Source organism: Syngnathus typhle, linkage group LG1, assembly GCF_033458585.1.
Source record: "Syngnathus typhle isolate RoL2023-S1 ecotype Sweden linkage group LG1, RoL_Styp_1.0, whole genome shotgun sequence".
Lineage (NCBI taxonomy): Eukaryota > Metazoa > Chordata > Actinopteri > Syngnathiformes > Syngnathidae > Syngnathus > Syngnathus typhle.
Window position 1 is genome coordinate 23,648,925 of NC_083738.1, and position 25,293 is coordinate 23,674,217.

At 48.0% G+C, this 25,293-nt stretch overlaps 4 protein-coding genes across 6 annotated transcripts; 3 read left to right on the forward strand and 1 right to left on the reverse strand.

Annotated features, from left to right (window-relative positions):
- The first annotated feature begins 168 nt into the window (after positions 1-168).
- On the forward strand, positions 169-3,926 carry btr12 (bloodthirsty-related gene family, member 12). The gene is made up of 8 exons (XM_061294292.1): positions 169-308; positions 706-1,169; positions 1,256-1,447; positions 1,530-1,625; positions 2,307-2,540; positions 2,788-2,935; positions 3,020-3,046; positions 3,160-3,926. The coding sequence occupies exons 1-8, from the start codon at positions 302-304 to the stop codon at positions 3,696-3,698; spliced, it is 1,707 nt and encodes a 568-aa protein (XP_061150276.1). The 5' UTR covers positions 169-301; the 3' UTR covers positions 3,699-3,926.
- Positions 3,927-4,485: 559 nt separating this feature from the next.
- si:dkey-46i9.6 (E3 ubiquitin-protein ligase TRIM58) lies at positions 4,486-8,043 on the forward strand. 3 transcript variants are annotated; one of them, XM_061294275.1, is made up of 7 exons: positions 4,486-4,572; positions 4,942-5,758; positions 5,945-6,040; positions 6,099-6,329; positions 6,391-6,538; positions 7,002-7,028; positions 7,103-8,043. In XM_061294275.1, the coding sequence occupies exons 2-7, from the start codon at positions 4,970-4,972 to the stop codon at positions 7,654-7,656; spliced, it is 1,845 nt and encodes a 614-aa protein (XP_061150259.1). In that variant the 5' UTR covers positions 4,486-4,572; positions 4,942-4,969; the 3' UTR covers positions 7,657-8,043. The 3 variants fall into 3 exon arrangements, with proteins under 3 accessions (XP_061150259.1, XP_061150265.1, XP_061150248.1); XM_061294281.1 differs by having other exon boundaries at positions 4,495-4,572; positions 4,995-5,758; XM_061294264.1 differs by lacking the exon at positions 4,486-4,572 and having other exon boundaries at positions 4,594-5,758.
- casq1b (calsequestrin 1b) lies at positions 8,042-13,585 on the reverse strand. Its single transcript, XM_061294325.1, has 11 exons — positions 13,183-13,585; positions 10,137-10,230; positions 9,973-10,073; positions 9,778-9,889; positions 9,635-9,708; positions 9,394-9,524; positions 9,281-9,326; positions 9,138-9,192; positions 8,961-9,061; positions 8,795-8,869; positions 8,042-8,712 (listed from the first exon to the last, which is right to left on the reverse strand). Exons 1-11 carry the CDS (start codon positions 13,417-13,419, stop codon positions 8,482-8,484), a joined length of 1,257 nt encoding a protein of 418 aa, XP_061150309.1. The 5' UTR covers positions 13,420-13,585; the 3' UTR covers positions 8,042-8,481.
- Positions 13,586-16,753: 3,168 nt separating this feature from the next.
- Positions 16,754-25,075, forward strand: LOC133165174 (astrocytic phosphoprotein PEA-15). The gene is made up of 4 exons (XM_061294663.1): positions 16,754-17,202; positions 22,633-22,842; positions 22,921-23,076; positions 23,348-25,075. Exons 2-4 carry the CDS (start codon positions 22,671-22,673, stop codon positions 23,410-23,412), a joined length of 393 nt encoding a protein of 130 aa, XP_061150647.1. The 5' UTR covers positions 16,754-17,202; positions 22,633-22,670; the 3' UTR covers positions 23,413-25,075.
- Positions 25,076-25,293: the final 218 nt, after the last annotated feature.

Below are 25,293 nucleotides of genomic sequence, written 5' to 3' on the forward strand. Positions count from 1 at the left end.
TTTTGTGTTGGTTCATTAAACTTTCACGGAAAACCTAAACGCTTTCATTTGAATTTGAATATGGTATTTGACCTCAATGCTTCCTTCCCAGGTGTGTTTGTCAGCGACTGCTGCTCATGTGGAAAGCAGCTACAATACCTTTTGAAAAAGCAAACAAGTGATTTTGTGTTTTTGGGTGTCTGGTTTCAGGACGCCGCCCTCGGAGCTGGCGTGGGAGGGGCCCCGGTTGGCCGCGGAGCTTCCGTGAGTATCGGCAGCGGCCTGTCGGCTTTATTGCCGGGGTGAGCGTCGTCGGGACAGCATGCAGAGTGAGTTTGAAGGGGGATGATGGAATTCTTTCACTTATCTTTCACCTCCAAAGTATTTAAAAATATATATTTTGGCAAATGATTTTAGCCTCAAATCAACAGTCATGTTTAATACACCTGTGTGGCGAAGCTTGTTAACCCAAACGATCTTTTAGTACTAACATATAGTCGTGTATTTTTGTTGTCGTTTGGGCCCGGGAGAGTAAATCACAAGATTGGTTCTTGATTCAAATTCCAACTTGTTATTGAGTTGCATTCCACAAGGAAGGGATTTTGCGCCACCAGGTGGAAGCTCCTGTCGGTCGACATTCCTCACGTGCTACTTCCTGCTTGACTTGAGAGTGATGACAAATGCTAACTTTCAAACCGGACATTGAGTTCCTCTCCTCGATTCCAGGCGTGAGTTCTCCAGGAGGCCGCGGCCTCAGCGAGGACCAGTTCACCTGCTCCATCTGCCTGGAAGTGTTTGTGGAGCCTGTGTCCACGCCATGCGGCCACAGCTTCTGCAAAGCCTGCCTGCAGGGCTACTGGAACCACAGCAAGAAGTTCCTGTGCCCCATGTGCAAGAAGAGCTACAGCAGGAAGCCTGAGATGAGCGTCAACAGGGTCCTGGCGGAGATCTCATCTCAGTTCCAGGGGATGGCGTTGGCTGGCGGGGCCGAATCGCCCGGGGCGTCCACGCGAGCCTCGGCGCTCAATCTGAGTTCCGAGACGGGATCGGCGAGCTATGACACCGGCGAGTTTGCGCGGGTCGGAGACATTCCCTGCGACGCTTGTATCGGGAGGAAGATGAAGGCACACAAGTCGTGCGTCAACTGTCCCGGGTCCTTCTGCGAAACCCATTTGAGACATCATAAAAAGGTAGTCATAGTAGGAATGGTAACATTTAGGGGCTTCAAAAGCACCCACCGACTTCCTGTCTCGTGACGTTGGACTTAAATTTCCAGGTAAAGACTCTGACGTCCCATCGACTGATTGAGCCCACCTTCAACCTGGAGGACAAGATCTGTAGAAAGCACACACGTCTTCTGGAGCTTTACTGCCGCACCGATCACATCTGCATCTGCTCTGCCTGCGTGGAGACTGCTCACAAATCCCACGATGTGGTCTCCGCAGACCACGAGTGGAAGAAGAAGTTGGTCGGTGGCAAGCGGACTCCGGCATCATCCTCTAGCATCATCATCATCCTCCTCACGTGACCGCGCTGTCTTTCTCCCACAGAGCAGCCTGGGGAAAAAACGCTCCGAGCTGAAGCACCTGATTAAAGAGCGTGCCAAAAAGCTGGAGGAAGTCAAGCAATCCATTAAGGTCATCAAGGTCAGAGGTCAATCAATCCTCACCTACTGCTCAGTATCCATATGCGTAGGTTAGTCTTACCTGGTGACGGAGGTGTCAAATCCAGGTCCAGAAAGTAGAACCCTGCCACAGTTTAGCTAGAGCCACATGTGCTACTAATCAACCGGGATGTAAACAAGCTCGTAGCTTGTTTACCTGCCAGCTTGTTTGAGAAGTAGCACCTTTGGCTAAAGCCAAACTGCGGTGCGGCTTTTATTTTCCCCGACCTCTTAAAGACCGACGGGTATACAAATATTTCCTGAAATCCTTCATTCACTGCCACATTTAAAATCTATCCAGTTGGAGTGATAGAAACTTTGTGATCATTCCACTCCGGTGCTGTAGGTGACACCAAAGTGGGTACCTCGCACTGCCCTGAAACCTTTCCTGTTCCATTTTATCGTGCTGCTCGCGAGGCATTCACATGTGCTCGTCCAACCAGTGGAACCAGTACGGAGCAAAGCCTTGCGTGCTTTTGTTTGCGTAGACCTGAGGAGTGTCTTGGTGTTAGGGTTGAACTTTTAATTGCCTCCGCCATGGAGGCAATTCATCTGCATGAGATTGTTTATGTGCAACCTCCTGTTGAGTCACCGTTTATTGATATTCAGCTTTCGGGTTGTCCGCAGAAGACAATCCACAATGTAAACACTGTGTGTGTTCCAGACCAGCGCCCAGAAGGAGCTGAAGGAGAGCTGGCAGGTTTTTGCCGAACTGCAGCGCCTAGTGGAGCAAAGTCAGGCCGAGCTAGTGGAGCTCATCGCCACGAGGCAGCGCGAGGCCGAGCGCCACGCGCAGGAGCTGGCGCGAGGCCTGGAGAACGAACTTAGTCAGCTGAGGAGGCGGAGTCATGATTTGGATACCCAGGCCCAGAACAAGGACAAAGTGGTCTTCTTGCAGGTAGGCCATTATCAAAGTCATTGCTGCGCCAACTTTCTATTGTGCTGTAATTGCCTATTGATGTCAACAGATGGCGGCAAATGACTACTTCTGCCTATACAAAGATGCCACCAATGCAGAACTGTGTCTGTAGTATATAGATTCTCAGTCATCCTGGTCACGGACGCGAATCTTGAAAAATCGTGAATCATGTATGTGTTTCACGTTGCTGTTGTGGTTGTTTATCATTCCCATTTGCTCCGTGCAGCACATGGCCACCCTGCCACCACTTCCCGAGCTCACCGACTGGTCCGCCGTGAGCATCAACACGGACCTCTACCTGGGGACCATCCGTTCATCGGTCAGCGGCCTCGTTGACAAGTTTCAAGAAGAGCTTAAGAGGCTTTACGGCAAAGGTGAGACAAGCGGTTCTGTTGCTTTTCAAACGGAAACTTGTGGTTTGGCCTTGTGTGTAACGCAGCCTCTGTCTTGACCCTCAGAGCTCCGCAAGGTGCAGAACTACGCGAGTGAGTCACTTTTGTTCAAATATGGCCACCAGATGGCGCTTCTCACCCAGTCACTCACGTTCAAGTGCCGTTTGAATTGCCCGTCAGTCTCAAAGTTGTATTGTATTGCTCAGGTGAGGTCATCCTGGACCCAGCCACCGCCCAGAAGAACCTGGTGCTGTCGGACGACGGCCGCCAGGTGAGGTACGAGGAACGCAAGACGGCTCACTCCGACGGCCCCAAACGATTCAGCCTGGCCCTCTTCGTCCTGGGCCGGGAGGCTCTGAGCTCGGGACGTCACTACTGGGAGGTGGACGTGGCCCGTAAGACCTCCTGGACTTTGGGCGTGGCCAACGCCTCGGCCCGACGCAAAGGCGAAATCACGTTGAGTCCCGCCGGCGGCTATTGGTGCTTGTGGCTGAAGAACGGCCAAGTGAAAGCGCTGGCCACCTCCCGCCTTCCTCTCACGCTGCCGTCCCTGCCCGCTAAAGTGGGAATTTTCCTGGATTACGAAGGCGGCCAAATCTCTTTCTATGACCCCAAGGCCCGCCTGCACCTCTACACCTTCGCTCACAACTTTACTGAAAATGTGTACCCCATCTTCAGTCCCTGCCTCAGCCAGGAGGGCAAGAACACGGCCCCTCTCGCCATCACACCTGTCAAACATACCTGACATAAAGATGTTTGCCTCACACAAAATTCATTCAATATGGACGACATGGCGCTGTTTTGGCCTCAGATGGACTTTGGAGTTTAAAGTTCACAGTCTCCGCGCAGAGGTGTTAAACTTTGGCCCGCAGCACAATTAGATTTGGCCTAAATTGCGGGTCGACTTTATGCTAAAATTGTGTTCACTTTTAACGAATAAATGTTTCTATCAATTATTAATAGAAAAAGTTGAGATGTTTCTACCAATTATTACCATTCATCTTTGTAAAAATTTGAACAGTTCCAACTCGTCTGTGTAGCCTATACTGTATATCAGGGGTGCTCAAACTTTTTCAGCTCGTGAGCTACTTTTGAAATGACCAAGTCACAAAGATCTACCCACTAAAAAAAAAAATAATAATAATATATATATATATAAGTATGTATGTCATCGTGAAAAGAAAAGTCCTACTCCCATTCCCTATGAAGGAAAAAAAATAAAAAAACATTTTAATATCATGCGATCAACCAATAGTGGCTTGGCGATCGACCGGTCGATCGCGATCAACGTATTGGCCACCACTGCCTTATATGGTATGAGACATTCATACATTTATTTGGGTCGACAGTCGTAATGGACACTATGACTACGTTTCGGCCCGCGATAAAAATGACTTTGACACCCTTGGCCCTTACGGGCTCAGAAATCAAAACATACGGTGATTCCGACTTGCTTTTGTTGATGCCGGACCAATATCACAGTGCTTGCCCTTCCGAGGGCCTTTCCATGCTCGTGTATCTGGGTTAAGGGGAGGGGGGGGATGTATTTTGGGTCGTAGGTGTGTGTCGCTTGCAGCCGGTTTCACGTGTCAGTGCACTGCCGAGCTTCCAAGCCACTGGTGAGTCTCCCTGACTTTATGAGAAGTCTGTCTTCTGCTTTTTCTTTGTTTGGATTTTGGCATTTAATCTTGTCAGTCGCCATGACGATTAGGGCTGCTCATTATGCGGCCCGGCTTGTGATCAGCGAGTCGTCGTGTCTTTCCGTTTTGGTCCGGCTGCCAGCTGGCTGCCTAAATGTGGGGAAGGGGGGGTCAGACACAATTTTAGGACTTGGCACTGCGTTGCTCTTCCTGTCACGTGTGATTTGATTTTTGCCATAGTCGTTTGGGATTCATTTGAAGGTCAAGCAAGATTTGAGACTTGTGACTCGCACACGCGTAACTTCAGTGCCACTTCCGCATCTAACCCTCACAACGTCGCTGTCACAGCAGGTGGGAAAAAGGCCGCGGGGTTAAAATGACGCTGCCTCTCCGCCGTGCAGGGATGTCGTCCCCTGGGAACCTCTCGGAAGAGCAGGTGCACTGCTCCATCTGCCTGGACGTCTTCACCAACCCGGTGTCCATCCCGTGCGGACACAACTTCTGCCAGACGTGCATTTTGGGTTACTGGAAGAGCAGCCCGCTGTACCAGTGCCCCATGTGCAAGAAGTCCTTCTACAAGAGGCCGGACTTGAGCGTCAACACCGTCCTGAGGGAGATTGCCGAGCAGTTCAAGGAGATGCGCTTGAAGAGTGCGGCGGGGAAGGCCGCAAGAGGGAATCGGTGGACTGTGGAAAGGCGCAAGGAGGAGGATGAGGAGAGGCTTCTGGAGGACAACCGTGAAGAGGAGATGAAGACCGGGGAAAATGACGACGGGAGAAGCGAGGCAGCGGAGACAACCGGATCGCATCCTGAGGAGCCGTCTGCCTCTCTGTCTCCACCATCTCCCCATCCAGCATTTCCGCCCTGGCAGGAGGTCCTCTGTGACGTTTGCCTCGGCAGCGGTCGTCCCATAGCTGTGAAGTCCTGCCTGGTGTGTCTGACCTCCTACTGCGAGGAGCACCTTAAGTTGCACGCCGCCAGATTCACCAAACACAAGCTGATGGAGCCTGTGGCCAACATGGAGGACCGCATGTGCCCCAAGCACCAGCGCCTCCTGGAGCTTTTCTGCAAGAAAGACCAGACGTGCGTGTGCGTCCTGTGCACAGAGACTGACCACCGGGCACACTACACTGTCCCCGTGGAGCGGGAATGGACCGAGAGAAGGGTGAGTCAAAGCGAGACCCGGGAGGTATTTCACAAAGCGGGTTACGTGAAAACCGAGGTGGCCCTGTTCCAGAAAGCCAGCTGGTTGCGTTCATCAAACTGATTCCAATCGGCAACTCCGGGAATCGGCTCCTCGTTGGAAGTCAACTCAGAGTTCAGGTCAACTTAACTTGTGTTGTTGTTGCAGGCACAGCTGAAGAAGATCCAGGTGGACGTGCAGCAATTAATTCATGACAGAGTAAGGAAGGTGGAGGACATCAAACGCTCAGTCGAGCTCAACAAAGTAAGAACACGTTCGCAATTCTTTGAGCTGCTTCTGACTTCTTGCCTTATGACGGCAGGAGAGCGCAAAGCGAGAGACAGAAGACAGCGTGCTGGTCTTCTCCGACCTGGTGCGCGCCATCCAGAACACTCAGGCCCAGGTGGTCGCGACCATCGAGGAGAAGCGGAAGCGCACGGAGAGCCGTGCCCAAGATCTGGTGGCTGAACTGGAGCGGGAGATCGAAATGCTGCGAAGGCGCGGCGTTGACCTGGAGAATATGGACAGGACCGACCACATTCACTTCTTGAAGGTGGGTGAGAGTTCTCCAAGAAGAAAAATTGAAAAAACTCACGGGACATTTTCTTTTCCAGAACTTTCCAGCTATGAGCGCCACCCCGTCCATCCACGACTGGACCGACACAAACGTTCCCACTGATGTCAGCGTCGGCTTGATCAGGACAGCCGTGTCCAAACTGGAAAGCACTCTCAAGCAAATGGTGGACAAGTTGGCGGACCGAGGTACCGCCTCCGTGTTGGAAAGGATCGTTTACCGTAATTTCCGGACTATAAGACGCACCAGCTAAAATTTCATTTTGTTCAAGTAGTTTTGTTTTTTTGTTTTTAAGATACGCTGACCTTTTTTTTTTTTAAGCCGCACCGCACTACAAGATGTCATCAACAATAGCGCAGTGCCCTCTAGCGGCCGGAGGAACACTCTACAGTAGATCAGCAGCTCTATTTCCTATGTTAAGAGCCATATCAACTGCTTTTAACTTAAAAGCGGCATCATAAGCATTTCTTTTGTCCCCTGCAATGAGGGTTTGTGTATAAAAGCTTCCTTTCTCCAGTAGTGTCCATCTTGAGCTCGTTCTGTCTCATGCGGCACTATTTGCCTAGCGGACGGAAATCCAATCAACAGTGACCGTGTGCTCACAATGCATACCACAATCGGCACTTTTATTTTGCTTCTTTTTTCCTACAGAGATCCAGAAGGTTCTGAAGTACACAGGTATGCCCCGTCGCGTCACGTCGCCCCATTTGCTTCCACACTTCCTGACTAACGATGCATCGTTCCTTCTGTAGAGGATGTGATTTTGGACCCGGACACCGCCAACCCGTGGCTGCAGCTCTCCCAAGACAGGCGGCAGGTGCGTCACCTGGGGGCGTGGCAGGACCTCCCGGACCACCCCGACCGTTTCGACACCGTGGTCATCGTCCTGGGCAGGGAGGGCTTCACCTCCGGCAGACATTACTGGGAAGTCCAAGTCGGAGAGAAGGACGACTGGTATCTGGGCGTGGCCAAGTCGTCCGTCAAGAGGAAGGGTCGCATCTCGGTGAGCAGCGCCCACGGCTACTGGGCCCTTGCCATGAAGAAGGGCCACGGGTACCGCGTGTCCACTGTCCCGCCGCTCTCATTGGCGCTCGAGCCCAAACCCAAGAGGGTCGGTGTGTACGTGGACTACGAGGAGGGCCAAATATCATTCTACGATGTCAGAGCGCGCACCCACCTTTACACTTTCACTGAGAGGCTGAGTGAAAAGATTCTGCCCTTTTTCTACTTGTACTGCTGTGACAAAGCTTCCGACACCGTCGGAATCTGTCCCGTTACAGAGAAAACCCTGATTCAGCAAAGCTAAAATGAGACGACAAAATATTTTAGGGAGAAGTTTCGATTCAGTACTTGGTCGGGAAAAGTAAAAGTAGCGTACCGAGTCAACTCCACAAAGTAACCAAGTAAAGAAAAAAATGAAATCCTAATTCAACCTGGCTAGCTAGCTTTGCTTGCTTTCGAAGCTTTCTGCTGATCATAACTTGGGCTTGTAACAGGTGACGACAAAGGACATAAGAAAATAGTTGACTTTTATATGCGCACGAGTAGAATGAGTTAGGAGCTTGGTTAAAGACGGTGTTCCCATAATCAATAAATAACCGTAACATAAACATTCATATCTTGACAGAGTATGAAATCATGATTTCCCCTTTGTGCGCAGTTTACAGGAGGAATAAATACAAGTAGGCCTGTTTGTGTTTTTCTTTTGTTTTTAGTTAGTTTTTATTTAGGATGAGAGAGCAGAAACAGTTACTTTTATAAATACATTTTGTGGCAGATTTTTTAGGGTCATTTTACAACTCGAGCAATTTTCTTTCTTTTATGCATGTGTTTTTTTATTGTTTTTATTTTTGACACACTGACGTATGTTTCTGAGCTCTGGTCATGTGAATCAAGGTACAAAACACTAGCGGCAGTCAGCTTGTCGGGCAAACCCGTGGTTTCATTCAGTGGTGGGAGAGAGCGCCTCCCAGTGGTCGACCCACTCGGGGGAGTGAGAGGAGAAATCCTCCTCACTGTTACGAGTGGACGGGAAGATGGGCACCATGTTTTTATCCATCGTTGTCATCGTGATTTTTGTCTCAAACAATTTTCTACGTAACAACAGGAGTGAAAGACTGTCGGGATGTTTCTATTCGTCATCGTCTTCCTCGTCTTCATCGTCGTCGTCATCGTCATCGTCGTCGTCGTCGTCGTCATCGTCGTTATCATCGTTATCATCGTCGTCATCATCATCGTCATCATCATCGTCATCATCGTCAGGGTCAATCTTTCCTGAGAGAACATCCTCAATCCAGCGTTCCAGCTCGTCCGCCGTGGGCATTTCGTCGTGGTCGTCCATTTCCATCCAGACGCTGTCCGCCTGGCAAATGCAGGAGACCAAGAGGAAGAAGAGCGCCATCAGCCGTCCAATTCCATGCACAGAAACAACAACCATCGCTTACGTCCGCCACGTCGACCACGCCGATTTTAGGCGATGACAGGTCAATGCCGAAGGTCCTCTCCCAGTAGGGGACCAGCTGAGAACAAGCGGACATCAGGCATTTGAGGACATTGGGTTCTCCGACATTTTGGGTTGAGAGATTCTTCTCAAGCACTGGGTTCGCCTACCAGGGGGAAGTTGTCGGGGTCGATCCAGATGATGCTCAGGTTCGGATTGTCCGTGTTCTCGCGTGCCACCTCCTTCAGGATCTCCAGGAATTCAAAACCATCTAAGGAGTCCAAAATCAAACTAAGGAGTCACATAGGCTCGCTAGGTCCAGTTGGGCGGACGCATCCGAGTCCCACCAGGGTCATCTTCCTCTGCAAAGGCCACAATGTGCTCGCCGTCGATGTCGTCCTCCTGGCGTGAGAGTGTTTTCAAGCCGATAAACGCTCGGAGGGCTTTGTCATTTGGAAGATAAGAAGTGCGCTTTTGGAGACGTTCTTACCCAGATCTCGTACATGCTGTGAGGTTCCAGCTTCCTCAAAGTGGGTCTGAAACAAAGGAAACGAGACACGGTGACCGGCTTGTCCATCGGCTTGAGCTTCCAGCTCGTCGTACCTGTCGTGCTGCTCGATGTACTCAACCAGCTCAGCCTCGGTGTACGGCTTTCCAGGAATGGTGACCGATTCCTCCATGAAGGGCTCGTAGAAATCCACCTCGTTCATCTTCAGCTTCAGTTTCTTGGCGATCTAAAGCCAGGCAGAGAGGAACCTCTGAGACACAATCAGCGTATCTTCTCGGATGATACACCGATTTACAATCTCTGCGCTCCGAACGCTAGCAGGAAGGCTTTGCAAACCTTAGGGTCAAAGGTTGCAAAGAATTTGATGAAGGGGTGGAACTCCTCAGCGGCGTCGACGAATTCAATGAAATCTGCAAAAGACGTCAGGGTTGAAAGGACGCTGCCGGCGGCTCAGGCGTCCCTTTGTGTCGTTCACCTACGAGGAGATTTCTCGCTCTTGAAGAAGCCCACCAGCTTGATGACCTCCTCCATGTTGTGGAAGCCCTTCAACTCCCGCTCGTTATCGATGATCTCCACGGGCTCCTCCATCACCTGAAGGCGTCCAGTGTTGGGAGACCGTTTCCGGCATTGTAGCTCAGCGTGTTCTGAATGCAGGCCAGCCGTTTTGTGCTTACATCATAGAGGAACTCCACCAGGGTGTCTGCGGCCAGCTCGCCGTCATACTCGATGATCTCGTTGTTTGCAAAGATGTAGACGCTCTCCACCTCATCCAGGCCTGGCGGTGGATTACAATGAGTTGGGCGGAGCATCAAGAAGAGCGAGCGAGAGAGAAGCCTACCGAGCTTTTGGGCCACGGCGCTGTCTTTCTTTTCATCCACGAGGCCAAATCCAATATCTTTATCCTCAAGATCGTCCAGAACCTGAGCTGCCAGCTGTGGAGAAAAGAGAAGGGAGCATCGGATGGGGGAGGAGCAAGATGGTTGGACGTGAGCTGTTGGACTAAAAGTCTTCACAACCCTTTTCAAATGGCAAATTTTTGTCAAAAAAGAAAATGGGAACAATCATTTAAAAAAATAATAAAAATCCACCATTAATGGCTTGTAACCTGTGCGACTCAATTGAAAAAAAAAAAAAACCTAAAACAATGCGCTTGCATAAGTGTGCACACCCTATTACAACAAGGGGATGCGGCTGTGTTTTGAATCAACCAATCACATTCAATCCCATATTAAATGAAAAGGACACACCTGCCACCATTTCAAGTGCCTCTGATGAAGCCCAAAGAAAATCAGGCCTTGGTACAACATTCCAATTTCCCCCCATTTTTTCATTTTGTTTTTATTGATCAATCCGTCTTTTGCCACCTCCGCAAACTTCCTGGGCGTCACTTCTTGTCCACCTCGAGACCTTAAAAGCAAAAGCTTTGGACTGCTGCCTTGCACTTTCTAAATTGGAGTGAAACCAGAGCCAACAATTGACAGCCGCCCCCGTCACGCACCCCCCCTCCTCCCCTCCTGCCAAACTGCCAAGAACGCACAAGAGAAAGGAAACTCTTGGCAAGGGGCACAACTTGAGGCACCGCAACAGGTGCTTCACTACCTGCAGGTTAGTGCGCCGCAGCGAGCAACAGGGGTATTTGGAGGAGAGGTGAGGGTACAACCCCCCCCCCCCCCCTCCCCAGCTATTTAAGGTCTTGAAGAAGGCACGTCGGGAGCAGAAAAGCATTCCTCGCAGAAGACGCAACTGACACACTCACAAGTCTCATTCCACACGGCTCTGCTTCCGCATTCAAGTGCCAATTTGCCAATCTTCCAAATTTTGGTTTATTTTTGTACAAATTTCATAATGGTGATAAATTCTTGACATTAATCATTATCCTCAGGTAGAAGATGTTATTTATAACAACGACGTATCATAAAATGTTTAAAAATGCAGATGTGCTTTTTTTTAAACCATATTTTTGATTAAGATCATATATTTTATGTATATTTCATTTATTCATTTTCTGAACTATTTTTTTTTTTTTTTTGCCTGACTTTACTTTGAAACATTTTCAAACTTTTCAGTTGATATAACTTGTTAACGTACTTCTAGCAATTTTGGTAAGCTACTTTTGCTTTTAGCTGTTAGCTTTGTCTTTGCTTGTGTGAAATCCATTGAGTTGACTTGAATACATACACACTTGTATACCGTGTGTAAACAGTACATGTATTTATGGACATATTTGTAGATTTTTGTCACTCTACCAGGCTGTAGCCCTGTGTAGCTATTTCAAAACTTACAGCATCTGCTTATCTTCTGTAGATGGACAGATGGTAATATTTGGAGACATTTTCTAGATTGTTGAACCACCGTATGTAGGCCCATCTACGTAGCTTTGTGAATGGATGTGCTTATCTACTGTATACACAGTCACAGTTAAATAGCTGTACACACACGGTAAATTAATAATGGGTCCTGCCGACTGTTACGCAACATCATGAAAGACGCATGCAAATCTATGATTGAGCATAAACACAGTGGCCTGACTGAGACTGGCCAGCAGCTGTCGTTTTCTGGTCCGGGTTTACTCAGGAGGCCTCAAATCTCCTCATTGGACTTGACGGCGAGGTCACGCGGGGCAGATGATGCAACACAAGCTGCTCCACAAACTCACTGCCAAATGGGTGATGTCACCTTGGCCTTGTTGCAAGGTTGAGTCGCGTGGTTGTCACGGTTACCAAAGCCCTCAACTTTGCATTTGGTGACTGCAAGGTGACTCTGAACACCCCCCCCCCCCCGATGTGCAAATGACTTTCTCTTCCAACACGCATTAACATTGTTTAAACGGAACCGTTTTGTCGTCGATGGGACTGCGCTTGAAATTGTGTTTGCAGCTAATGTTCACATAGCAGCGGTTTAAATTTAACTGTGGGCTGCTTACATCATCTGATACTTAGACGCCAAATCCGTGAGCAACGCGCATGTGCTAGAAATCAATACTTTCCATATTTTGGGGGTCCACGTAAAGAGAAATGTGTCCATGGAACCACTAATTCAAAGTCTGGCCCATTTCCATTTCAATTCAAAAAAATAAAACTTAATTCTCATAAAATGATGCCCTGCTGAGCATCTCACAGAGGTGTCAACGAAACTACAAAAGCACACCTGTCACCTCAGCTTGGCGACTACTTATGTTCCAATCTGGAAAGAAAAGTCACGGAAAGGGGCTGTCAATTTTATATCTTTTTTTTTTTTCTAGCACAAAGAAATGAAAGAAAGAAATTTGACAGTTTGAAATGTTCTGCTGGTCACCCTGCATGTGCTTTGGTTACCATAGCAACATTCTGACTTTCCTCCCAGCACGCCAAAAAACAGAATCAATTGTAAAAATACTCACTCAACGCAAAAACTCAGTTAGCATTAGCATGTTGCCTACAACACACTTTGTTTTACTTTCCCTCCTTTTGTTTGCAGACAATAAGCTAATATTTGTATTTATCTGACGAGTTTTGGAGGTTGTCAGATGAGCGCTGTGATGTCACGTGTTGTCTTAATAGAAGGTTAGAAAGACCTCATAAACAAACCCAGTGCTAATTGCTAATGGCTAGCTAGATAAATATGCCACATCAACACAGAAGTGGAAAATAATAAAATACAAGTCCTATGTACTTGAGATATCTGTATTTGAATTAAATTTGACGTTGCCAAAATGATTGGTGGAAGGTGTATTTCTTTCAGTCATTTAGTAAATTTAGCATAAAAAGTAGAAAGCGCTCGAATTGTATCCAGGTGCCGATTGGAACGGAAACTCCACGGGCGAAAAATCCCAACGGCACTTCAAGAACCTGGTTCTGTGTAGGCATCCACAAATCCTGGCCCCCTTGTCCTCCCCTGCGACCCACCTCCAGAGCCAGCTCCTCGATCTGGAGCTGCTTGATGGCGTTGCGGTTCCCATGCACGTTTTTGTGGTAGTAGACAACCATCACGTCGTACTTCTTCATGATGGACTTGTAGTTCTTGGCGCTGAGGTCGTGAACGCGATCCCTGCCGTCGTACTCGGGGATCCGCAGGCCATTTTCGCAGGATACCAGGGCCCCCAAGGAGAGAAAGACCCCCAATATCGCCCAGCCCCACTTCATGGCTACCGTCCTCTCGTCCACTGTGAACCTTGACTTAATGGTCCCGAAAACCAAGTCCGCTTCCTGCCCCCGTTGGCGAGAGAAGAGCAGGACCGACAGCAAGCGGCTCCCTTTAAGAAGCGCGTCCACGTGGATTTGCTGACCACGCGGGGCAAGGCGGGGGGCTTCGCTCCTCCGAGAGAAGCCCTGCCAAAAATGTCACAATTAGACGGGTGCGTGGAGGGTGGAGTTTGGGTCGCATGGCCACCTGTTGGAAGTCTCTTGTCAGGGGAAGCGTACCGTCTCGAAAGAAGATCCTGACGCCCGACGTGCCTTTCCCTTATTAAGCTTGGCCGGGCTGCCAGAGTCCCACTAAAAATAAAACTTCTGCTGGACAACGCTGTGGATGAGACATCAGTCATGGACAGAAGGCAGCAGCGTCAACTCGGAGGAAATCAGGGCCCGAGGCCCAGCCAAAAAACGCCAATGATTCACAACCTGCTGAGAAATGTTCCAAACTGCCAATGAAGTCATTCTCTTGAGAAGCATCATATCTAAATCTAGCTCGGAACTTGAAGCCCAGCTCGCAACACAAAACAAACAAAGCAAACAGTCGTCCGTAACTTACGCTAAAGTTGACCTTCAGTATAAATTTGGACTCTGCTGAGTAATTGCAATACGGCTCATTTTCTACGTCTGCGTGTGAAAACTGCTTCATTCCACATGATATGAATTTTAGTTTCACTCCGAGGTGGGTAAAAAAAACAAAAACTCAAAGTGTTTGTTGCACGGCAGTCTAATTGCAATCAGTAGCGCGATCCGGGGCTTCTAAACTACGCTGCCAATGGGATTGTTCCTTTAACCAAACACATTTCAAATTCCTCCTTCCAGGCCCATGGAGCTGACCCTTTGACCTTTGCCAGCTGCCCTCTGATCACAGCTAAACAGCCGAGATAATCAATATGCTGTGGTGAGTATGACGTGTCTTTTTGAAATCTTTTATTTTTGCCATGCTCTTGGATAAATATGGACCGCTCCAGCTAATGTACACTCTGTTGTGTGCTTTGAGTTGTGTTTAATTGTGTTGAAGGAGGGTGGGTTAGGTTCACTCGGTTAAAAGGATTCAATGAGTTCTCTATGATGAAGCCCTGCACACTCCAATGTTACAGTATTGAGGTCAACAGCGCCCTCTTACGGCGGGCGCGCACACGCGCTCCTCTTTTCCCCCCCCTCCTCTTCCTGTCAACGCCATGGCGGTTGAGGCACTGTTGCCACGGCGACAGAGGGCCAAAAGACGTTTTAACATTGATACCGATGCGATGTGTGTTGAGAGATGGTGGCGGAACTCGGTGTGGCTTTAGAACACGCTGACACATCCGCTGTGGTTATCCTTATGCGTGCTGCTCCTTTTGGTGTGAACCACCGGGAGGCGGTACTGTGTAATGCAGTCATGCAGACACAAACCAGAAGAAAAAAATAACCTAATACTCACAAATTTGCTGAAATATGAGTCGTTTTTCTACATGAGAAAGAATATTATCTATTCAATATCATATTATCTACATGTATTGCTCCACCATTTGTGTTCAAATATGGATCGCTTAAAGGGTTGTTTGCACGTCAATAAGGATCTTACGTAAGATGTAAGCATTGAAGTGGTAGGGCAATGTCATGGGCTTGTTTAAAATATTGAATGAGTGATTGTCTGTGATTTCTGATTTGCTTGTAAATTTCAAGTGAAAGTGAGATTACAGTCAAAGCATAAAATCGGCCAAATGATCGCTCGTAAGCCGATTTAGCCTTTGGACTGCAAGCAACATCTCCTGAAAAGGAATTGGCAACAGCGGAGCCAAAGAGTGACATCATCTGGTCAAAAATTGTTCAGAAACAAGTGTGAATCTTTTTTTTTTTTTTGGCGCTATCTTGCAGGCTGCAAAACACCTCCTCCACCTCCTCCTCCTACTTGCCAACACTTCATACTTTGTTTACCTTTTGTTTCTGCAAAAACCTAGCCCGCAAATCTCTCACCTGCCTGCCCGCGCTCTCGCAATATGAAATTAATTGCATGACCGACACTGGGCGGCATCCGGAAGGGAATTTGTGCATCATCGCGTGTGAACGTGAACCTTTTTGGTCTCGAAATGTGTCAACATGACAGCTGGAGGATGAGTGGAGGATGAGAGGTTGCCTAGTAACCGCAAACCTCACTCATCAAGTGTCAGCCTGCAAACAGTTGGTGCATGTAGGATGCTGTGTGTGTGTGTGTGTTTGTGTGTATCTCAATCTGTGCAACAGATATGCAGAGCGAGGCAGGGTTACTGGGTCTAAACTGGAGAGGGGACGATTATACAGAGAACTATTGATGTTAACGCAGCACCAGGGATTTGCTTGCCAGTGGTCTTGCATCAATGCGCCCTTTTTGTCTAAAACCGTCGAGTTGTCTTATCTTCTCCATGACTGCCATGCAGGCGAACGTTTCGACATGTTCGCTGGGCACCCACGGCAGTCACGGCCCATCGCTTTGTCCGTGGAGGCCTGAAACGAGATGATGGATGAGTGAATGGTTTAAGCAGCACTGTTGTCATGGAAACAATCCAAGGGTCCACTTCCTCTTGGTCATTTTCACAAATGTAAGAAGGCCTCCTGCCAAGACTCGGCATTTTTCATTGACTTTGTTTCAGCCTTGGCGGCTTTGTTTCACTTCCTGCTTCTCCTCACTTCCTTTTGGCCGTCAAAATCAGCCGCTCTAAAACGATCACCTCCTCTTTGCTTGTCTGGGAATCAAAAGAAACTTGTGACTCTGATCTGGCCAGCATTTGGCCTCTCCTAACGGCGCACGCCTTGGGTGGCGGACCTGGCAACAGAAGACTAATTCACCAGAAGGTCACAACGTGTCTTAGAAAAGAAATAAAAAGCTTAGATATGACATGTGGAATGAAAGTCTTGTCGCATCACACAGCCAATTGCACAAACTTCTCCGGTTACACGTTTTGGATTTGGATGGAAGGAAAGCAGAGCAGCAGAAGGGATTTGCAGGCCGGAAGAATCTGGTGACATCAGCTTTGAAAAATGTGTGGATGAGTGTCCGTGTGCTTGTGTGACTAAAAACCATGGAATCGGAAAAAATAAGTGAGAGCTCCTACTCTCTTTTTGTCTTCTTTTTACAAGTTTTTCTTTCTTTTTTTTTTTAAAGGAATGTTGGAATGATGGTGAAATGGTTATTTTGATCACCTGTCAGCTCACACGTCTCGGGGTCAAGCTGCCTCAACTGAGTTTTATAAGCCTGTTGCAAAAGACAACTGAAACGTTCGCTTCATTCTAGTGAGCCACTGTCGCTTGGAGACAATCTCTGAGTGAGAGAGGGAGAGAGATTGCGCGCGAGAGAGAGAAAGAGAGATAAAGCCAGAGAGAGAGAGCTTGAGAGAGAGAGAGACAGACAGAGAGCTGGAGAGGGAGAGAGAGAGAGACAGAGAGAGATAAAGGCGTTTTCACGCTCGCTCGCCGGTTTCAGGCTCCTTGTTCGCGGAGAGCAGTCACGACCATCCTCGGCTCGCTCGGTGCGTGCGCGTTCACGTCACGGCCTCAGTTCCCACGCCGAGGATCCCCTGCCTCTTGTGCTCTTCGTTTGGCTCCTCTTCGCATCACCAAGACATCGAGGAAGTGGACTTTTGGCTTTTTTTTTTTTTTTTTTTACCTCTCTGTCACTCGTCTGACCCATTTCCGGCTCCGATTCAAGCTCCACGCCGCGATCAAATCCCTCACGACGTCTGAGCTTCTTCGCTGCAACGCCTGGCTACGCGCGAGGTCAGTCTGTGTGTGTGTGTGTTTTATATTTGTTCCAAAACATAAAGCTGGAGGCAGCTGGCATGCCTTTACGTATCCGTGACTACCTCCTCCCCTTACTCTTCTTCTTTTTCTTCTTTTCATAAATGTCCAGTTCTCCCACTCCCACGAGGTCTTTCAACGCATCATGGTAAAACCACATCGTACCGCATATTCGCGGTTTCACCTATTCGCTGTAATTGTGCTCATTCCAAAGCAATAATGGTGTTATTTTAGCGCCATCCTACGGCATATTCCCACGTTATGCAACTATATAAAAGCAACTTGAGGATTTTCACTTGAACAAAAATCGTGCTTTCACACCACTTGTGACATCTTGTTGAAGCCAGTCCGACATTTAGAGAAAAGTAGTGCTTTGCCTGCCATCATTTTCAGCATCTACAGACACGAGGGTACAGTAACTCATGGATTTTCACGATTCCCAGCAGGGCTCGGCCCCCGATCGCCATTGTGGCTCGGCATCCATGCGTGCTGTGTTTACTGCCTTTACATCACTGCCATTAAGGACTTCCTGTGTGTGGTACTCAGAAAGATCAGGTGATGTTTTTTGGGGGACGCACCCAAATGCTACCACAGGGTATGAGTCAGCAAGTCCAAACACAGAAAGTCATTAAACGCTTCGTTAGGAACTACTTTCCCTTTTTGGTTTTCCTGTCCTCAAGTGTCCCACCGGCCCAAATTATATCGTGTGTGTGTGTGATGTATGCGTGCATGTGTGAGTCAGCTTTTCAGGGATCGATGCATCCTTTGGAGCAACACAACTCAACCTTTCTTTGCTCGACTTTAGGTTGCCCGCGTCTTGTTTTTTGGCTTGATCGAGTGTATTGTGAAGTTTGTGGTGTAGACCCTAACCCTAAACCCAACAAAGGTGGGAAGGCGTTCAAACATGTGACACTTGTTGACATCCCTCACGAGAAAGCAGCCCTGGTGGCCTCCGCGGTGCGTTCAAGAACCCTGTGAAAGCATGCGTGATGGGCAGTGTTAACACAGGCCTGTGCTTTACTTCCTGTTTGCCGGGGGATGCCTTCGGGCACCTACGGAATGTCTGATGACCATCATGTGCCTCTTGTTTTTCCCACATTTTCCACAGACACTTGAATGCATCATGCCGATGTGGTTTGTGTTTGACCCTCTTTTCCGTCCATCTTCCTGTTGGATGTCATCCAGAGTGACTGGCCCACACAAAAACTTCCTCACATTGTGCCTTGTGTGCCACAATCGTCATGAAACACACACACACACATAGACACACATAGACACGCAAGTTTCCTTCTCTGGCTTTCCTGTCGTGCTGCAAACAAAGCTGTTTAGCACAAAAGTTTGCCCAGCCATAATTTAGCATGATGAAAATGAGGAAGATGATGAAGCAGGAAATGGAGGATATTTTTTCCTCTGGCGTCGACTCGTGGCGTGTTTCTCGCCCTTTACTCTCTCCATAGAAAAGAAAAACAAAGCCACTGATGCGTGCTCTCTCGCAGGAGTCGGTCGGGGTGGGGATGGGGTGTGTGTGTGTGTGTGTGATGGACGCTTCCACCCTGGTTTAATCAGCACTCTTCCTCTTCCTCCTCCCAGCGGCACTGTGATATTTTTATCCGCTCCAAAGCTTCCAGGATAATGAAGCATCCACCTCACAGACGTTGACGTGCGTCGGCTGTTGTTGCACGTTTATGATGTCATCGGCCTCAGATGCTCACAAGCTGCGATGAGGTCACACGACTCGCCCGCTTAGCCATCTTGTGGCTACTCAAGTTTCATTTAGACAAAAGTAGTGTTTTGTTGCCATCTTATCATGACATGTACGTGTGTCAAGCAGCGACTGGATGTTAAAGTGAATTGAGGGGTTTCATTTGGATGAAATAGTCTTTTGACGCCATTTTGTCAAGGAACGAAGTGACGGTTGAAGTTAGGATAAAAGTAGCGCTGCGCCAACTTTAACGAAAATGTACGCTGTCGCATGAGCAGTGTGTTGTCATGTTGTGGCTCGTCAGGTGCCGCTTCCCGCGAGCCCGCCCGCCGTCTTAACGGCAGGGAGGCGGAATTTGAACGGATTAATCAATTAGGTGTGACGGCGCTTGCGTGACTGCACGCCGTCTTTGTCTGCCTTGTCACGCTGCCCTTTAGGCTCCTCCCCCTCACCCAGGGTTCACCCGCTTGGAAATAAAGGCACCTTTGCTCGGCTGTCGACGCGCCGGCCTCATCCTGAGCCGCTCTCAGCTCTGAAGGCGTCCCAACATTCAGTTTTGAGCAGATGAATGTGGAAAACGGATTCCAAATAAGTAAATGAAGTCACACGCGAGCGCATGAAGCTCATGGGATGAAAAAGTGCATTTGGGTCAGAGTCTGGAAAAGTCTTCCATGCGAGCTTTCTCATGCGTGCGTACACGTCTATGAAAACATTCTCTCTGTGCCCGAGGGTGGGCGGAAAGATGAGGAGCAAGGGCGGATTTCATGCTCTTGTCATCCTTTTCCCAGACACTGCGCCAGGAAGCGCGTCGTGCCGACAGGAAGTCGGCCGTTCGGATCCTTGCCCTCTTTTCTTTCCTTCTTTCTTGGCCCTCTGGCCCCAAGCAAGTTTTGAGTAACAAATGCCTCCGCTATGTGCATGCGGGACACATCTGCGTGCGCCCGCAATCTGTGTGTGTGTGTGTGTGTGTGTGCGCCTGTGTGTAGTCACCCACGCACACACACACACACACACACACTCCCCGCTGACACCATGTGCTGGAGCTCAGACTACAATGAGAGAAACATATGCGTAAAAAAAAAAAGCGCACTCGCCAATACAGCACCCAAATTCAAATGACTATCAAAGTAACTCATTGATACGGTTTGTTTAAAAATAAAAAAGCAAATGACAGTGGAAAGAAGTTTCGTTTTCTCCCTTTTGTTTGCGTAATTGCTCTTGATACTAAACACTTGAACGTTTTCAACAGTGTTATAGAATCAAATCAAAAATTGGTTTGCAAAAATGTCTAAACACAGTCTTCTGATTCATTTTGTGGTTGCTGAATATAAGCCAAGCACCAAAATCCAGCTGTCTCGGGGGGCGGCCATTTTGCCACCTGCTGTCAACCAAAAATGACATCGTAGTCGCTCAATTAAACCAACTTTTGCCATTTACTCTTCAAGGTACAAAAACAATAAAACCAGTGATAAGAAGTGCTCCATTACATTATTTTGTGGAAAAACAATAATAATAATAAATAGGTCGCATTGGCAGCCTGGCGAAATGAAAGTCAAGAAAAGGCCATTGGGATACGCTTGGGTGTTGTTGCCATGGCGTCGACTGACGACGTTGCAGCAGAGACACGAAATGGAGTGTTTATCTGGCACCAATGAGAAGGCCAAGCGAAGCGCGCTTGCATACGGACGCACAGATGTGTGCAAATCTTCTTTTCTGCTCAATGGCAAGTGGGCCGCTGGCCTACATTCTTCCACGCGGATTAGCGAGCGCTTCGCCCAGCGACATGGCAGCCACTGCTGACACAGACTTTGACAAAATATTGGCCTGTGCTGGGAAGCATTTCATTGATTTACAGTGGTGCCTTGATATCATTTCTTCCGTGATCTCGTTTGTATCTCAAATCATCTTTGCCCATTGAAATGAATAGGAATGGCATTCATTTGTTCACCCCCCTCCCAAAAAATGTTTTGTAATGCCATAATAGTGTACTTTATCAAATCATACCATAATAACGTTACGAAATAGAATCCAAAGCATTAAATGGTTTGTGCATTATGATTTAAAGCTGAACTCCAAATTATTACGCAGACCTTCTTAGATGGCCTGCTACAATTTTGACTCAGAAAGGTGCTGTAATAAGTTTTATTTTTCACAGCAGATAAAGAATATATGCCTGTGAATATTGTTTGAGCGTCTGTCTAAATGTGTTGCCTCATCATTTGTGTTCAAATAGTTGTTGTTTAATGTGTTTTAAAAGCACACCTCTTGATGCTAAATGTGAGCATGTAAATGCCATTCCCATGTTTGCTAGCGTGGAGCTAAACAAATAGAGTTAGCTCAGCAGGCAGTTACATCGTTTCTCCTATCTCGCAAAACTGGGTCACTTGTACCTCAAGGCACCTATTTGGCATCTATTTGTTTCCAGTCCCTACAGTCAGAATTATTCTCTCATTCCCTACTCAGTCACTTCAAAGATGATCAATTAAGGAACTATCTTGCTCATCGACTGTCTTTAGAGAACAGTAGAAATCCCGTTGTGAGCGATAAGGGAGTAAATGATTCCAAACAGTCACGGCTTTTGAATTTCTCAGCCTCCTATTCAGTTGCCATGGTGACCACCGAAGCCGTGCACTTTTATTTGGTGAGGGGGGGGAACGGAAGGGGGTGGGGGGGGACCTCTGCCCTGGCTGTTGCTAGGTAACAGTCTCCATTGTAATGCAATACATACTGTAACTACATCAGTGACATCGCATCAACTTTGATTTGACACCTTCTATCTCTTATCGAGCACGTTAAGTCGTTTTCAGCGATGGGTAAAGTAGTTCAGTCAAATGACTGAAAATGTTAAAAAAGAGTCTTTAATTTGTGCTTGAACACGCTTCATTAACTGCCAGTGCATGTGGTCGCGCAACCTCGCGCACACACCGAGTAAGACAAAGGCGTGTTTGTGCGAACGGGAATGTGAGGCGCACACTGCCGCTTCTCGCCGTGTCACGCTCATCCCAGGGGGGGGGGGGGGGGGGGGGGTCAACTTGGGGCTCTGGGTGAGTTGGGTAGGTAATTTGGAGGAACATTTCTGTCTATTTCATTTCTTATTGCACTACTTTTATTCTATAACAGCATGGCAGGAGTATGTCACTCATTCTTGTCAAGTCATGTTGGTGTGAGTGTGTGTGTGTGTGTGTGTGTGTGTGATGGGAGGGCAGGGAGGAGGGGGGAGGTTTGTCCCTCAAAGAAGCGGCTCTGTCCATTGTTGTCTTCTTGTTCTCCAAAGTGTACAAAAGCCGCATTGGATGCTACAATAGTCAGCGTTGATGCTAAACCTGTCCGAAATTAGAACAGCTGAGCTTTATTTTAACCTACGGGCAACTGGTGAAAATGTAGAAAGAAATTCCCGGAAAAATTGGGAAGTACCCAAAAGTCAATTATTTGGCTTGGCACCTGTGGGGTCTAAAAATATATCAGGTGGGGTGCAGTGTGCCCCCTGTGCCTGAGTGTCCCTAAAGATTTGGCGACCTCCAATGGAGCAAAGCAACAGCAACCGCCATTTATTTTTGCCTGTCCGTGTGTGAGTGCGTCGAAATCTGCGCAAATACAGAGTGAGACGCAGTCACGGGTTTTAGAAGATGCATGTTAGTTTTCTTTTTCTTTTTCTTAAATATCGTGACCGAAGTTAACAAGTTGTTTCATAACTTTGCCCACCACAGATCCAAATTGCGGTTGCTTGCATTGTGTGGCTCGGAAGATGGCCGAGTACAGCTCTCTGCTCAGCGACCTCTCGGACAACATCACCAACGAGGACCTGGAGCAGCTCAAGTCGGCTTGCAAAGAGGACATCCCCGAGGAGCACAGCAACGCCATCACGTCCAGCAAGGAGTGGTTCAGCTACCTGGAGAAGAACGACAAGCTGGCCCACGGTGACGCAATCGCACACATGCGCGCCAGCATGCGCACGCAGGCACTCATCCGTGGTCACCGTCTCTCCTCCCCCACAGACAACTTGTCGTACATGGAGCACATCTTTGAGATCTCGCGGCGCCCCGACCTCCTGACCCGCGTGATCGAGTATCGCACCACCGTGCTCAAAATCGACGAGGACGACGAGATCGACACCAAGCTCACCCGCATCCCCTCGGCCAAGAAGTACAAAGGTTGCATGCATTCTTACTTGCGTGCTTTGCTCTGTGGATGGATGGATGGATGGATGGATGGATGGATGGATGGATGGATGGATGGATGGATGGATGGATGGATGGATGGATGGATGGGTTTGGATGGATGGATGGATGGATGGATGGATGGGTTTGGATGGATGGATGGATGGATGGATGGATGGATGGATGGATGGATGGATGGAATCAAATGATTACAATAATAAAATGAAAGCAAAAATGACATTGTGTCCCCTTCCTGCCATTCCAGACATCATCCGCCAGCCATCTGAAGACGAGATCATCAAGTTGGCTCCGCCCCCTAAAAAGGCGTGAAGCCGGCGGCATGTCACCACTCCCGGCGACATTGCCAGCTAACACAAGGCCCTTACACGCACACACGCATGCACACACTTAACGAAACTGACAACCTATTTGTACCCTCCTGTCATGGATTCCGTTGCTAGTGTGACGCTTTTGCCCCGTGTTTCGATGTTTTCTTTTTGTTTCTTTCCCGCCTTGTTAGTGTATGTCCATCAGGAGTGGCGCAAACTCACTTTCGTGCACTAATTTTGTATGTCTGTCTTGTCTCGAGAATTGAACGCCTCAACTGACAGTGTGTGCCCCGCCCTCTACCTGCAAACCCCGCCCCCCACCTTGCCATTTAAAACACCTTTTGGTTGTGGAACGACCTCCTCTTGTCGTTGTCGCTTTAGCCGCTAAGCGTGTTGTCGTTGGCACTCCTCGCAGTTGGAAATGTCCACAAAGTCTCTTTTCAATTCTGAAAACGGTTTCGGAAGCCATGAGGGAGATTTGTTAAGCAGTCCACATTTTCAGAAGAAACAAATAAAAATTGAAGCGTCTAAACGTTCCTCTCATTCAGAATATCTTCTGATCACATTTTTAACTTTTTCAGTCTCACCTCTGACCTTTTCCATCCGGCAACAACTCTTTAGCATTAAAGCTCAATTTGTGCATCAGAATTGTAGTTTTTTATTTTTTATTAATTGTAAATTGACTTTAGAGACTGGCAACTGCACTAGTCACACGCGCTGCATCTTCTTTGTCGCATGGTTATCAAGTTGAAGGTCAATGTCCACCCTGTCGTGAGTAGGAACTTTTCAAACTGCACTTTTCCCCGCCGGACTCCTCCACTGAGTGGACAACCTGTGGCCTCTGGTTTTGGGTTCCAGCATGCTTGCACATGTGAGACAAGGACAGGATGTCAAAGTTGTCGCCACTACTTTTGTTCCTTCCTCTTGAAAAGTGTGCGTTTGTGACTGTAACATTTGTGAGCGGCCGATTTCCTCTTTTGTCGCTTGTACGTTCTTGGTCCAAGTGTGCGCAGCCTTTTTGCATTTTTGTGGCGCGCAAGCTTCCACCACAAACACCTGCAACAAACCCCCACATCCCACCCGCCCGCAGCTTCCCGCTCGGTCGGCATGGTAACTGTGAGCCAGACGTCAATGAGGCACAGAAACAGAACAACATATCAATGACAAATGATGTCCTATATTGATTTCCATCTCAAGTACATATCAAGTTAGGAAACAAAAACAAAACAGAGAGGTGAATATTTGGTGAAGTCATTTATGCTTAAAGACTGTTTGGTTTTTCATTTTCTTGGATATGTAAATATGTATTTTGAATATAAACCACTGTGTTCATTTAATGACGATTAATTTATTTCAAGCCAATATATTGTTGTTCGTGCGTGCGTGCCCTGATGTTTGACTAACTGGCAGTGCTGTGACGAGACCTTTTACTTCCCGAACGGTGACTTGCGTGGGTGGAAGGAGTGCCCGCTTCTGGAGTTTGCATGATGCCATTCCAGCCGTTTTGGGGAAGTCATTCCGAATTGTTTTCCCGACAGTGTTTTATTCCGCCGAGCGTGAAATTGCTGCTTGTTGTCATGACTTCAAGTCAAATGTAATATTGCCATTTTGTCATTGTGCTAAAATGAAGATAAATATTATATTTAAATATATTTGCTAACCTACATTGTTGACTGTGGCTTTTTTTCGGTTGTAATTTCAGTACTAGGATTGCGGGGCAGCTCGGTTACCAAGTGAAGATGTTCGCGTCACCATTTCGAGCTTTAGAATCCATTTTTAGCTTTCGAATCTGCGCTCATCAGTGAAATGCAGGCTCTTAACTCCCCACCATACAGAAAATAAACAATAACACTTATGTTGTGTAGATGACAAAAAAACACAG

Bases quoted from the DNA above. Each gene is read 5' to 3' on its own strand.
- si:dkey-46i9.6 (XM_061294275.1), top strand. From the start codon at position 4,970: ATGACGCTGCCTCTCCGCCGTGCAGGGATGTCGTCCCCTGGGAACCTC. The intron at 6,041-6,098 runs GTAAGAACACGT...TTATGACGGCAG, and splicing joins GCTCAGTCGAGCTCAACAAA to GAGAGCGCAAAGCGAGAGAC. The intron at 6,539-7,001 runs GTACCGCCTCCG...TTTTTCCTACAG, and splicing joins GGACAAGTTGGCGGACCGAG to AGATCCAGAAGGTTCTGAAG.
- casq1b (XM_061294325.1), bottom strand. From the start codon at position 13,419: ATGAAGTGGGGCTGGGCGATATTGGGGGTCTTTCTCTCCTTGGGGGCC. The intron at 10,074-10,136 runs GTAGGCTTCTCT...ATCCACCGCCAG, and splicing joins CGCCGTGGCCCAAAAGCTCG to GCCTGGATGAGGTGGAGAGC. The intron at 9,193-9,280 runs GTAAGAACGTCT...CTCTCACGCCAG, and splicing joins ACAGCATGTACGAGATCTGG to GAGGACGACATCGACGGCGA.
- btr12 (XM_061294292.1), top strand. The intron at 1,626-2,306 runs GTCAGAGGTCAA...TGTGTGTTCCAG, and splicing joins AATCCATTAAGGTCATCAAG to ACCAGCGCCCAGAAGGAGCT. The intron at 2,541-2,787 runs GTAGGCCATTAT...TGCTCCGTGCAG, and splicing joins ACAAAGTGGTCTTCTTGCAG to CACATGGCCACCCTGCCACC.
- LOC133165174 (XM_061294663.1), top strand. From the start codon at position 22,671: ATGGCCGAGTACAGCTCTCTGCTCAGCGACCTCTCGGACAACATCACC. The intron at 22,843-22,920 runs GTGACGCAATCG...CCTCCCCCACAG, and splicing joins GAACGACAAGCTGGCCCACG to ACAACTTGTCGTACATGGAG. The intron at 23,077-23,347 runs GTTGCATGCATT...CTGCCATTCCAG, and splicing joins CTCGGCCAAGAAGTACAAAG to ACATCATCCGCCAGCCATCT.